This window comes from Plecotus auritus (genome assembly GCF_963455305.1).
Source record: "Plecotus auritus genome assembly, chromosome: 2".
NCBI classification, from domain to species: domain Eukaryota; kingdom Metazoa; phylum Chordata; class Mammalia; order Chiroptera; family Vespertilionidae; genus Plecotus; species Plecotus auritus.
The window spans coordinates 28,614,702-28,629,209 of NC_137771.1; the positions used below are offsets into that span (position 1 = coordinate 28,614,702).

The 14,508-nt window shown below is 47.4% G+C and overlaps 1 protein-coding gene across 2 annotated transcripts in view; it reads right to left on the reverse strand.

Annotated features, from left to right (window-relative positions):
- Nucleotides 1-1,993: 1,993 nt before the first annotated feature.
- Nucleotides 1,994-14,508, reverse strand: part of ARMH1 (armadillo like helical domain containing 1) — a 40,504-nt gene continuing 27,989 nt past the window's right edge. For both annotated transcript variants that reach the window (XM_080655211.1, XM_080655212.1), the window contains 6 exons: nucleotides 3,264-3,386; nucleotides 3,092-3,182; nucleotides 2,867-2,996; nucleotides 2,691-2,768; nucleotides 2,337-2,418; nucleotides 1,994-2,261 (listed from right to left, as the gene is read on the reverse strand). In XM_080655211.1, the coding sequence (XP_080511337.1) occupies nucleotides 2,146-2,261; nucleotides 2,337-2,418; nucleotides 2,691-2,768; nucleotides 2,867-2,996; nucleotides 3,092-3,182; nucleotides 3,264-3,386 (620 nt within the window). In that variant the 3' untranslated portion in view covers nucleotides 1,994-2,145. The remainder of the gene's footprint in view (nucleotides 2,262-2,336; nucleotides 2,419-2,690; nucleotides 2,769-2,866; nucleotides 2,997-3,091; nucleotides 3,183-3,263; nucleotides 3,387-14,508) is intronic.

A 14,508-nucleotide genomic window follows, 5' to 3' on the forward strand; every position in this document is an offset into this window, starting at 1 on the left:
TGTTCTTGTTGGAGTGGCGATGCTGACTCCCTTAGAGCTAAGGAAGGACAAGCGCCCCCCCCTTCGGAAGGACCGGGGAACAAGGGAACCTTAATGTAATTACACCTCCTCAGTAAACACAGTGATAGTTTACATTTCTGTATTATTCTTAAGGTTTAGTTTTTAAAGTTGCACTTCTTTTTTGTTTTAATCCTTACGCGAGGATATTTCCCCCATTGATTTATAGAGAGTGGAAGGGAGGGAGGGAAGAGAGAGACAGACAGACACATCGATTGGTTGCTTCCCACACTCGCCCCAGCGGGCAGATGAACCTGGAACCCGCATCAAAGGAACATGCCCTTGACTAGAAGTTGAACCCAGCCCATGCTCTAAGGACTGAGCACATCGGCAAGAGCTCATGTTTTTAATTAAACTATGGTTACCTTAGACTAGTTGTTTCCAGATTTTGGATTTTCCAATTATTAAAATTTCCAAAATATTTCTGGGGTACAAAGTTATTTTAACCATTTTTCTACAAAAGAAAAGCCATTTCAAGACTACAAACAGTGCAGAATGACTTGAAACCAAAGGACAGGTCACTTCTTTAAAATAGGAAACCATTTAGCTTTATGGAAATACATATTTTGTTACCTTTCTCTCCTCCAGCCCAAATATAGGAAAACAGGCTCAAAGTCATTAGGGGAAGGCTGAGCCGCCTTAGTTGACAATATCAGGGCCGGTGATGCCCTCTTGTGGCAGCCTGGAGAATTACTGCCATCTGACTTCATTTCCTCTGACTTGAGGAACAATTGCTTTAAAATACCTCCATTATTCATTCATGCATACCTGGTATTGATCTCAATGTTTGGAATATATCAGTAAAGAAAAAAATATAAATACAGCCTAGCTGGTTTGGCTCAGCAGATAGAGCATCGGCCTGGGGACTGAAGGGTCCCAGGTTCAATTCTGGCCAAGGGCACATGCCCAGGTTGCGGGCTAGATCCCCAGTAGGGGGCGTGCAAGAGGTAGCTGATCAATGATTCTCTCATCATTGATGTTTCTATCTCTCCCTCTCCCTTCCTCTCTCTGAAAATAATAAAACATATTTTTAGCCCTCACCGGTTTAGCTCAGTGGATAGGGCATCAGACCTTGGACTGGAAGGTCCTAGGTTAGATTCCAGTTGAGGGCATGTACCTTAGTTGTGGGCTCTATCCCCAGTGGAGGGCGTGCAGGAGGCAGCTGATTGATGTTTCTCTCTCATCAATGTTTCTAACTCTTTATGCCTCTCCCTTCCTCTCTGTAAAAAAAATCAATAAAAGTATATTTAAAAAACAAACAAGAAAACCCCCATATTTTAAAAAATACTTATATCTATAGTATCTAATCTCTATATCTATGTTTATCTATCTTATTTATCCTTGTCCTAGTGGAGCTTACATTCAGGTGGAGAGATAATAAATAAATGAATAAATACTATGGAAAAATGGCCTGCTAAGGGGGCGGGGGCCATAGTGTCGGGAGTGGCATAGTGTGGGTTGCAACTTTAAAAAGAGTAGCCCTCAGCCCTGGCCGGGCAGCTCAGTTGGTTAGGGCATTGTCCCCATATGCCACGCTTGAGGGTTTGATCCCAGGTCAGGGCACATACAAGAATCAACCAATGAATGCATAAGTAAATGGAACCACAAATCAGTGTTTCTCTCTCTCAAATCAATTTTTTAAAAAAAGGAATAGGTGACTGTGTAAGCTGAAAAGAGATGAGGGAGTTAGTCATGCAGCTAGATATCTGCGCTGAGAGGGTCTAAGAACAGAACCTCTCTCCCTGTTCACCAGAAGTCAGCACAACAGTCCCAAGGCATGGCTTGTTAAGAAACACACAGTGTGTGTGTCTGGAGCCTGTGAAGGGGAAAGAGAGAAGTAGGAGACAGTTCAGAGGAAACGGGAGATTAGATCACCAAGGGCCCTGCTCTCATTGCATCTCCCTCCCCATCCACACACACAGAGAACAGATAAACAGCAAGACTGTTTATAGAACTCTTCCCAGCCAGCAGCTCTCTCTCCCCCGCAGCCTCCCACCCACAGCCAAGTGGAGTCGCCCTGAGATGGACCCCTGGCTCCTTCTGCTGGACTCTCCGCCTTGGCCTTCCTGGCTTGCCTCAGAGGCTCTGTCACTCCTTTCCTTCCACATCCTCCTGGAAGCTAGTGATGTCAGACAGCTGCTCCTGATCCCGAGGGCAAAAGTAAAAGCTCCTGTTGTTGTAGAACTGGCCATGATGGTACAATGCTGGAAACAGGGAGGTGAGCCTGAGTCTGGGTGCTGGTTGCACCCGGGCTCCAGGGCCCCTCACTCCCCACTCACCTCTGGAAACATTGACTTTGTTGGTGGCCAAGATGTCCACCTGAACGCTGTCTATTTTCATGTGCAAGTCCTCTGCGTTGCTCTGAGGACAGGAAAGGGGAACGGAAAGATGCAGGTGCAGCCCAAGGCAGTCTGGGTTTGGCGTCGGGCTTGAGCAGGGAGGGATGTTGCAGGCAGGAGCAGGAGAGGGAATGGAAAGAGGCAGGTGCAGCCCACGCCCGCGGTCCTTTCCTGCCGCTGGCCACCAGGCCCAGTTCGTGTGAGGGGTGCACCAGGGTGGGACAGTGTGGAGGAGGCCCCGTTTTGTCTGGGCCACTGCTCTTTGTGGAGGCGGGACGGGTCGAGAGCACTCACGCGGAAGAGCTTGTAGAGCTCCTCTCCCATGGACCTCTGCACGTGCTCCTCCACCACCGGGAAAATCCGCACGAAGTACTGCACAGGGGGCAGCGGTGTGACTGCGGCGCCCGCCCTCGCGGCGCCCGCCCTCGCGTCTCCTCGCCCCCCACGCCCCCAACCCCGCGCCCGCGCACCTCCAGCGTGAGGCTGGCCTGCCGCTGGCTGTTGCTGTGGTCCGCGTTGCCCATGGCGGCCATCAGGCTGTGCACCACACGTAGGCGCAGCATCTCCTCTGCCAGGCTCGTGTTGCCGCGCGCCAGGACCCTGGTCCGGGATTCGGGTTGGGGCGACCTCTGGGGACTCCCCAGCGCCGGCTCTGGGCCTGCCTGCTGCATCCACCCACAGCCCTGCCGGCTTACCCTATGGCCTTGGCGGCGGCGGCCTGCTGCAGAAACACGGGCAGGTGGACGGCGGGCAGGTGGGCGGTGGTGAGCTGGAGGACCGTAGAATCTGGTGGAGGGCGGCTGTGAGGCAGGGCCCCTGCTCTCGCGGGGTGCCTTCCCCCCAGTCCCAGCGATCCCTGATCCCTACCGCTCAGGATCTTGGGCTGCAGTTCGCTGGCCTCCGGGAGGGATGGTGTCAACAGGTCCACGAGGCCCTTGAGCAGCGCCTCGCACACGTCGTAGTTCACCAGGTCCTTGATCAGCTCGATGGCTGGGGAGGGGCAGAGGTGATGCAGAAGCCTGCCTCCAACACTCTCCATCCCCAGCAAGGAAGCAAAGAGCTCCTTGAACCCAGTTGCTTGCTGTACCTCATTCTCTTCACTGACCTTTCCTGACCTTTGATTGGCCAGCACTGCACCAGGTGTGGGGAGAGCTGGGCAGAGGACACCTCAGACCTGCCTTCTTGGAGCTCTTGGTTATAGAGGAGGAGGGGGAGCTCTCCCCCTACACCCCAACCAGCCATTAGCCGGGACAGGGTTGGGTGATGAGTCCCTCCATCATGGAGGCTTGGAGGAGTTCAGGAGGATTCATGGAGGAGGGAAGGGCTGGGTTTTCAAAGGGAGACAAGGATGAGGAAAGACAAGGGGTGAGGAGAAGGAGACAGCAGGTGGGTGGGATGTGTGGCAGAAAGTGAAAAAGGGGTGGAGGCAAGGTGGACAGCAGTTTGGAGAAACTTCAGTTTCTGATGGACCATTATTGAGCCCTTCTTTGCCTTGGTTCTGTGCTGAGGGCAGTGAGATTCGCTTTGCAATAACACTATGACTGTTAACCCCATTTTACATGAGAGGAAATGAGGCTCAGAGAGGTAAAGCACTTTGCCTAAGGTACCACAGCTAGGGGGTGGTGGGAGCAAAAGGACGGAGAGATTTGGTTAGGAGGGAGGAGGCAATTAGAATTTATTGAAGGAGTTTTCTGTAGGTATTTTCCAGTTATTCCTCCCAACATTCACTCAGCCTACAGAATGTCTGTTGTTACAGTATGGTAAGGAGCCCTGTAAAAGCGGTCAGTGGACTGTGGGAGTGCCTGGAAGATGTAGAGAGAGGAGCCAAAGAGAGGCAGAGCTAGAATGGGCAGGCTGGGATGGTACACCATGGTAAATGTTACTCCAAACACACGTGCTGGCTGCGTGGGACAGGACTTAGAAACGTGCTGCCCAGCACAGGAGCCAGGTGGGGCCTCTCTCCATGGACTCCTGGGAGACCAGATTTAGGATAATTTGTTACCTCCCTGATTAGCTCTTTTGCATACCAGAATGCAGTGCAGACACAGCACTGCTATGTTAACAGTATTATCTGTTTGAATAATAGAAATTGACCTTTTAGTTCCCTGTCAGGAGATTTTACCCAGTAAGAACATATGTGGGATAATTCTTTGCAATGTGAGAAAAGCCTCCAGCTGCTCTAATTTTTTTTTTAAATCCTCACCAGAACCACAGGAAGGCTGGCTAAGTGGAAATTCTACAACTAGAAGGGAAGAGAAAAGCACACTGAGACTCAGAGGAGGTGCGGAAGTAAAGTCCAGAGGTACGGAGGCATGCGCGCGCTGGCAACTGAGTATGCGGTTGGCTTTTTCAATCCGCAGGGAGACACAAGCTCCCAACTGCTCTGAACTCCAGTTCCAGGTGAGACTCTGGGGACCCAGACTCATACTGGGAGAAACTGGACTGTCTGGCAGCGGGCGGAACTTGAGGGCGGCTTTCTCTCAGAGATGCTTGAAGGATTACCGTGGGACACTGAGACCCGGGGTCCTCTTAGGGCAGGGCTGATGGGAAGCCATTGCTGTTTGCTCCGCCCTAAGACTCCGCCCCAACCAAGCTGTGCAAAGAGCCTTTTGCATATGAATGGCCTGGTCCTTTGAAATCTAAACTTACCTAACAAACTGCAGCTGAGTCAGAGAGACCCAGAACATCCAAAAGAAGGCCCAAGGCCCCACAGCAGCTTGCATTGCTTCACAGCTGGGCCTCATCTGGGCACCTCCAAAACCCAAACAAAGAAGAGAAATCTGCAGATCTCTTGTAGCTCCTGCTGGGTGGCCTCAGGCAGAGGCTAAATTAGCATCTCCTTGGAGATCCAAGAGCCAGTGTACCCAGGGGTCAGAGTAGGACCATCCAGATTACAACTCCTCAGATCCATAAGGGACACACTCAGGGGGCAGACTCAGTGAGCACCAAAGCCCCACTGAAGCAAGCCTTGCCTCATAAGGGTGTCTCCAGCACAGAAGTTCTCCCATCGTAGATACGGCGGGTCCTCACAGCCAATTGTCCTGGAGGTCAATTCCTCCTAGCGATACCAACAATAATCAAGGCTTAACTACAACAAGACTGTGCACACAGCCCACAAAGGGGTGCACCAAGAGTGTCCACCTCAGGTAACTGGGGAGGCTGAGCCACTGAGCCCTATAGGACACCTATCACACAAAGCCACTCTATCAACTCAGGGAAGCAGTGAAAATGCGGAGACAAAGAAACAGGTCACAAATGAAAGAAATGGAGGAAAGCAAACAACTGGATATAGAGTTCAAAACCACGGTTATAAGGTTTTTCAAGAATTTTCTAGAAAAGGCCACTAAATTTGGTGAGACCCTCGAGGATATGAAAAAGGACCAACTAGAAATTAAGCATACACTGACTGAAATAAAAAATATTATAGAGATCCAATAGCAGACTAGAGGATCGCAAGAATCAAGCCAAAGATTTGAAATACAAAGAAGCAAAAAACAACCAGAAAAGCAAAAAGAAAAAAGAATCCAAAAATATGAAGATAGTGTAAGGAGCCTCAGGGACAACTTCAAGCGTACCAACATCCGAATTATGGGGGTGCCAGAAGAAGAGAGAAAGCAAGATACTGAAAACCTATTTGAAGAAATAATGACAGAAAACTTCCCCCACCTGGTAAAAGAAATAGACTTACAAGTCCAGGAAGCTCAGAGAACCCCAAACAAAAGGAATCCAAAGAGGACCACACCAAGACACATCATAATTAAAATGCCAAGAGCAAAAGACAAAGAGAGAATATTAAAAGCAGCAAGAGAAAAACAGTTACCTACAAGGGAGCACCCATATGGTTGTCAGCTGATTTCTCAACAGAAACTATGCAGGCCAGACGAGAATGGCAAGAAATATTCAAAAGTGATGAATAGCAAGAACCTACAACCAAGATTACTCTACCCAGCAAAGCTATCATTCAGAATTGAAGGGCAGATAAAGAGCTTCACAGATAAGAAAAAGCTAAAGGAGTTCATCACCGTCAAACCAGTATTATATGAAATGCTGAAAGGTATTCTTTAAGAAGAGGAAGAAGAAGAAAAAGGTAAAGATAAAAATTATGAACAACAAATACATATCTATCAACAAGTGAATCTAAAAATCAAATGAATAAAAAACCTGAACAGAATAAACTGGTGAATATAACAGAATCAGGGGCACAGAAAGGGAGTGGACTGACAATCCTCGGGGGGAAAGGGGTGTGGGGAGTGCGGGAAGAGACTGGACAGGAATCATACACCTATGGATGAGGACAGTGGGGGTGGTGGTAAGGGCATGGGGTGGGGTGGGAACCTGGTAGAGGGTAGCTATGGGGGGAAAAAGAGGAACAACTGTAATAATCTGAACAATAAAGATTTAATTAAAAAAAAGAATTGAAGTATTTGGTATTCATAAATAAAAATTTAGCACATAAAAAAAAAAAAGGAAGGGAGAGAAAGAGAAACAGCAATGAGAGAGAGAAATATTGATCAGTTGCCTTCCATATCCACCCTGACTGGGGATTGATCCACAACCTAGGCATGTGCCTTAACCAGGATGAACCCACAACCTTTTGGTGTACAGGAGGATGTCCCAACCAACTGAACCACCCGGTCAGGGCTAATTTGGTTTGGTTCTAATTTGGAATCACAGAGCCAGCAACACTGGAGGGAAAGGGACGAGCACACCACGCCTCCCTGCCAGCCCCAAACACTCTCCCACCTGCACAGTAATGCGCCTGGGACACCTCTGCCTGCTCGGCAAGCCCTGCCTATACTGGCTGGTGTCTGAAACCCCCACATCTTTCTCACCTACTCTTATTGTTTGGTTGTGACACCTTTTCTTTGCTTCTGAATGAGTGTAGCTTGGGTTTTAGATCAGAGTGGTTGGCTCCTCACACCCAACACACTGGGCCTTGTCAGCTGCAGGGCCTCTCTCAGTAGTAGTTGGGCTCGTCCCAGGCACAGGCTGGTAGCACCTTAGTGTGAGGATGTGGCAGGAAGAGTGCCTGCCTGTGCCTCGGAGAGCTCTTCTTGCAGCTAGACATGACTCATGAACATTCAGCGGAGAAGTGAACGATGGGGATATTTTATGAAGTTTCCCTGACCACAAACGGCATTCTCTGCCTACGTAGGACCCAATACTCCAGGAGACAAATGTCTGGTTCTGCCTATTCACTTTACACTAAATGCTTGATCCTTCATTGATTATGTATCTGCAACACTTGATGCTCCTCAGAAAAACGAAGATTTATTCACTGAATCATTTTTGATTGAGTTAAAATTCATAGCTGTCACTATTTACACCCAAAGCAAAAGTGCTTGTCCCTGCCCAAATATCTCCACGAGAACCACAGCCAGTCACAACTCTCTACCCTGCGTTAGTTACTAAGCATAGCAGGCTCATGCAGAAAGCAAAGGACAACAGGAGACTCAACGCCTGTGGTACTGATGACACCCCTGTCCTACATCGAAGCAGTCGCTGATTGGTAATTGGTCAGGAAAATGCCTGGCACAGGTTTATTCATTGGTGCATTAATTTACCTAACAAATACGTATTGAGCATCTTCTCCGTGTCAGACCCCCGTGCTAGGGCAATGAGGAGGACTAAGGTGCAATCTCTGCCTTCAGGAAACGGGCATTTATGATGTTGTTATAAGAGCTATGGGAACACGAAGGAAGCCAGGTTGGTGTCAGAGCATGTTGAGGGGTTGGGGGTTAGAGAATCAAAAGACTTCTTTGGAGAAGGTAACATGTGAGCTGACAAAGCAATAGGGAGTGGGAGGGGACTGGAATGAAGAATGTGGCAAATGCCATGTTGCAAAGTGCATGCCACCCTTGTGGCCAGGCAAGCAGGGAGGCCTGGCTGGGACACAGGGTGTTGGTGAGAGCTAAGCTGGTGGGGGTAGGTCAGCCCCAGGTACTGAGGGTTTTGCACGTGCCAACCACCCTGTAGAGCAGGTGTTTTCTCATCTTTCAGATCAGAGAAAACCAAGACTCAAAAAGACTGAGTAGCTTGCCCATGGTCAAACAGTTGATAAGTAGTAGAATGACTGTCAGATTCCAAAGCTCATATTCTTTTTTTAAAAAAATATATTTTTATTGATTTCAGATAGGGAGAGGGAGAGAGAGATAGAAACATCAATGATGAGAGAAAATCATTGATCAGCCGCCTCCTGCACGCCCCCTATTGGGGATTGAGCCTGCAACCAGGCATGTGCCCTTGACTGGAATCGAACCCGGGACCCTTCAGTTCGCAGGCCAACACTCTATCCACTGAGCCAAACCGGCCAGAGCCAAAGCTCATATTTGTCACCACTAAACTCTGGTGGAGAACCAGGAAAATAGACTATGTGTGGGCACCATACTGGAGAGATGGCATTCGGTTTAGAGATGAGAAATACAAAGATCTGAATTACTGGTAAAGGAGGAGACAGAATGGAGAAAAGGAGACATATTTGAATCACATTCAGGAGTTAGAGTTGACTGGTCTTGTTGGAAGTTGGCTAAAAATGGGATGAAGAAAGAAATGATGATTGCCTACATCTGGGTGCTTTTCACTGAGGTTGGGACCTTGGAAAATGAAAGGTTTGGAGCTAGAATACCAGGAGTCCAATTCTGAACATGGTTAGTGACATCCAAGGGGGGAGGTGCGGGAGGCAAATGGAAATATGGGTCTGGAGCTCAGGGGAGAGGGCTGAGCCCGAGAGAAGTCACTCAACCACTCTGCTCATCACCCGTAAAACAGGAACAATAGTGTCCACCTCATCTGAGGATTAAATGAGTAAGGAGACCGAGCAGTACTTGGCATTTAGTAAATCCTTTGTAAATGTTATCCATTATTGTTTCTATCATTATAGGTGGTAATTAAAACCATGCAGTGGATTAGGTTCCACAGGAAGAAAAGAAAGAGAAGAGGACCTGGGGTTGAATCCTGAGAGGAAAAGAAAGTGGTGGAGGAACGGGAATGTACAAAGGACTGAGAAGCAGCTTCCAGAAAGGTGGGAGGAAGCCAGCAGAGTTGGGTCTGGGAAGGAAGAGAAGAGTCTTCAGGACAGTGGCTGGATCAGAAGCGTTGGAGCTGTTGAGAAATTATGCCCAGTGAGGCCGAGAGCAGCTCGGCAGGGCCCATACTCATTCATTCGACAAGTATCAACTGAGTAGGTGTCAGCTACACCAGTGCTGCTGGAAGCAGCAGTAAGCAGCACAGGTGTAAGGAGTGGGCCACTGACATTCAGTGGAAACTTTAGTGCAAGAGGAAAGATTCTTCCAATCCAAGGAGGAACTGTGGAACCCACGGCCTGGCAGACTGGGAGAAAGCCTGGTGAGGCAATCACCTGTCTGATAGATGAAGAAGCCCAGGGAGTCACAGTAAAAGAGGTGACAGAGCTGCAGAAGGAGCCTTAGAAATGGGACTGCATCTGGGAACTGTGGCTATGTCATGCAACCATTCCAAGTCACTGGGCACAGATGAGGTTTGTTTCACAATTCTTTGCTAGCCTTGGAAAACCATGGTCCAGTTCTTTCTCTTCGCTTCCAGACAAGACTGCCACCTGCTGGCCACAGGTGAGAAGTGCGCTTCAGTTTGAGTCCATACACAGATTTGCCTCTTTTTCCAGCAGGATTAGTGTGTGGCAAGTTGTAATGTTGTAAGGAAGAAACCTGTGTCAGGCATTTTCTGACCAATTACATTCTGTTTCTTGTTCCTGTACATTTTGCCACCCCTTTCACCACATACTGTTCAACACCCAGTGCTGAAACATTAAAATTTTATTTTATGCACTATTTTGTTTTAAAAAGCCAGGCAACAAAGTAATTAATGCTATGTGCTCTGGTGGTATATGAATTGCTATGTGTGTCTTCCATTGATACCTGCTCTTCTGGGCAAGTCTCACACCGAGTCCCACCAGCCTATTCGCTGGCACTTTTTGAACAGCTCCCGACACCGAAGCCAAACACTGCTATACCAAGGGGACAAGGGGAGACGGTACCAAGCCGGGGCAGACACAGAGGCTTTGAAGGCCAGGCAAACTGGGATTAGAAACAAAATTCCCCCCGAGGGCTTTCTATTAAAAACACAAATGACAACTCTGGAAGACTGTATAATGAAACTTATAAATGCTAAATAAAGTATAGTTGAGGCCCTGGCTGGGTAGCTCAGTTGATTCGAGTGTCAACCCAATAAGCCAAGGTTGTAGGATGTTTCTCTCTCTCAAATCAATAAAATGTTGCAGTTGAAGTGCTCATATAATTTTGGGGATGCTGTAGCATTGGTGGCTTAGTGGTAGAATTCTCATGTAATTTTAGGGAAATAACACATCCTTAGAAAATATGCAGCAGACTTTTTTCAGAAGTTTTTTATCAGATGGTATGTTGGTTTTAAAATATGCTCCTGCCTGGCTGGCATGGTTCAGTAGTTGAGTATCGACCTATGACCAGGAGGTCACGGTTCGATTCCTGGTTCAGGGTACATGCCCAGGTTTGTGGGCTAGATCCCCAGTGTGGGGCATGCAGGAGGCATCTCTCATCATTGATGTTTCTATCTCTCTCTCCTTCTCCCTTCCTCTATGAAATCAATAAAAATATATTTTAAAAGCCTGGCTGGTGTGGCTCAGTGGTTGAGCTTTGACCCATGAACCAGGAAGTCACGGTTCAATTCCCAGTCAGAGCATATGTTAGGGTTTCAGACTTGATCCCCAGTAGGGGATGTGCAGGAGGCAGCCCATCAATGATTCTCTGTCATCATTGATGTTTCTATCTCTCTCCCTCTCCCTTCCCCTCTCTAAAATCAAGAAAAACATATTATTAGCTGAAACCGGTTTGGCTCAGTGGATAGAGCATTGGCCTGTGGACTGAAGGGTCCCAGGTTCGATTCCGGTCAAGGGCATGTACCTTGGTTGCGGGCACATCCCCAGTAGGGGGTGTGCAGGAGGCAGCTGATCGATGTTTCTCTCTCATCGATGTTTCTAACTCTCTATCCCTCTCCCTTCCTCTCTGTAAAAAATCAATAAAATATATTAAAAAAGAAAAAAGAAAAACATATTAAAAAAATATGTTTTTTAAAAGAAAAATAGCCCTGACCGGTTTGGCTCAGTGGATAGAGCGGCGGCCTGCGGACTGAAGGGTCCCAGGTTCGATTCTAGTCAAGGGCATGTACCTTGGTTTTGGGCACATCTCCAGTAGGGGGTGTGCAGGAGGCAGCTGATTGATGTTTCTCTCTCATTGATGTTTCTAACTATCCCTCTCCCTTCATCTCTGTAAAAAATCAATAAAATATATTAAAAAAAAATAAAAATAGCCCTGACTGGTTTGGCTCAGTGGATAGAGCGTCGGCCTGGGGACTCAAGGGTCCCAGGTTCGATTCCAGTCAAGGGCATGTACCTTAGTTGTGGGCACATCCCCAGTAGGGAGTGTGCAGGAGGCAGCTGATCGATGTTTCTAACTCTCTCTCCCTCTCCCTTCCTCTCTGTAAAAAACCAATAAAATATATTTAAAAAAAAATAAAAATAAATAAATATGCTTCACAAAGTTTTTAGCATATTTTCTTTCAAGAGCTGGAGCCCAATTCTCTTCCCCTTGAGTGTGGGCTGGACTTAGTGACTGGCATCTAGTGACCAGAGGAAAACAGAAGTGACAGGTGCAGCTCCTGAGATTAGATTATAAACAGCGCTGGAGCTTCCTCTGCTCCTTCTTGGACCACTTGCTTTGGGAGAAGCCAGCTGCCATGTTGTGAGGACACTCAAGTAGCCTGCAGAGAGGTCCACATGGTGAAGAACCGAGGTTTCTGGGCAACAACCAGCACTAACTGGCCAGGCGTGTGAGTGAGCCACACCAGATGCCTCCGGATGACCACACCCCAGCTGAGCTCTTGACTGCAACCTCCTGAGACACCCTGAGCCAGAACCGCTCGGTTAAGCTGCTCCCAGATTCCTGACCCATAAAAATGATGTGAGATAATGTTTATTTTTTGACCACTAAGTTTTGGAGTAATTTGTTATATAGCAATAGATAACAAATATAGATGACTGATTTAACAGCTTTCGTAGATTTCTGCAAAGCCTGAATATAATGGCTTTCATTTTGTCTTCACAGCAGGTTTTTAAGGAATCTTCATTTGCTCTGCCCAGCCCTGTGCAGCTGCAGGGCCAGGGAGTGGGGGCAGGGAGGGGAACCTGGTAACTGAGCTTGCTGGAAGTCACCATACTACTCGGCCTAGACTGCCCATCCTTGAGAAGAGGGGCTGGGGAGGGTGGGGCAGAGAAAGGGAGACAGAGGGCTACAGAAGGGGGCTAATAAAGGACAGAAAGGGGGTACTGAGGGGCAGAGAGAGTCTGAAATCCCTGAGAAACCTGAAGTTTTGGCTTCTCCCAGTTCTCTTAGGCCCTACCAATACAACCAATAGGAATTGCTATAAAGTTTACAAATGTTTAAAGGAAACATGATTTTTTCAGTAAATTGGTAGTTTGGTGAATTGGACATTCAGCAAATTGCTCATTTGACCAACTGATTTTTGGTAAACATACATTTGGCAAATTAATTTACTAGTATAATGATTGGTCTGCTTCTGATGAAATAAAATAGTAATTTTTATGTTCCTAAGATAACAATTTATTTGTAAAAGATACTAATATATTTACATACACACATATTGTTTCAACTCCCCAACAGAATTCATTAATTTGTCCTTCTAAAAAACTTTATGACTTTGAAGTGTCTCTTCTCTAGGGAGGGAGACAGTGAGCGGGTACTTCTGTGGCTTTAGACAACTTGTCATGATTAAGTCCCTGTGTGCCACTAATTCCTGGAAGAGCAAGCCTCCCTGGGAGGAAACTGCCATTTTTCACGTCACAGCAATTATAAATGGAGATGAATTCCAGGCAGGCCCACTTAGGAGAAGTCCTCCCTTAAGTTTTGGCTCGCTTAGGTTAAGTGGGCTCATCATTGAAAGAAATTCTAAAATCTTAAGCATCTGAAAAAAAACTCCTCAGGAATCAGTGGATGAAGACGGCAGTGCCCTCTCCCTGGTTATTTCTCCTTCAAAGTGAAGATCGGACAAGAATGGACAATCAGAATCTCTTGCAGTGGGGACGAGAAAGCCACTGCCTGGTGCACAGGTTTCCTTCTCCACTCTATTTTTTTTTTAATATATTTTATTGATATTTTACAGAGAGGAAGGGAGAGGGATAGAGAGCTAGAAACATCGATGAGAGAGAAACATCGATCAGCTGCCTCCTGCACACCCCCTACAGGGGATGTGCCCACAACCAAGGTACATGCCCTTGACCGGAATCGAACCCGGGACCCTTCAGTCTGCAGGCCGACACTCTATCCACTGAGCCAAACCGGTTTCGGCTCCACTCTATTTTTTAATTAAAAAAAATATTTTTTGTTATTCCTCACTTGAGGATATTTTTCCATTGATTTCAAAAAAAATATTTTTATTGATTTCAGAGAGAGGAAGGGAGAAGAGAGAGATAGAAACATCAATGATGAGAGAGAATCACCCATTGATTTTTAGAGAGAGTAAAAGGAAGGGGGGAGGGGGAGAGAGAGAGAGATAGAGAGACATCAATGTGAGAAACGATTGGTTGCCTCCCGCATGTGCCCTGACTGGGGCTGGGGATCAAACCTGCAGCCCAGGTACGTGCCCTTGACCAGGAATCGAACCTGCAACCCTTCAGTGCATAGGCCGAGACTCTAACCACTGAGAAACACCGGCCAGGGCTCCTTCAGTCTTTTTTGAGAACCTGAAAGGGCAGAGTGTTCCAGAACCTGTAACACAGAGCTCCCTAACCACCCTCCTCCAGGGGCACAGGGCCAGGTGTGAGGGAAGGTAATTTTAAGAAACCCAGCTGAAGTATGCTGACCCAACAGTCTGGTAGAAAAATAGGAGAAACTAGCAAAAATGGCAAAACCAGCAGGCTGGAGGAGATCTGGAAGTGGTATTACAGAAGCCAAGAGAAGAGAGTTGAGTTGCTATTGACCAATGGGTCAGGAGTAGTGAGAGATCGAGCAGGGAGAAAACGGGAAAATGAGTAGCTGGAGGGGAAGTTGGGGTCAAGGAGGGGTAATCATCCTCAAACACTGATTGA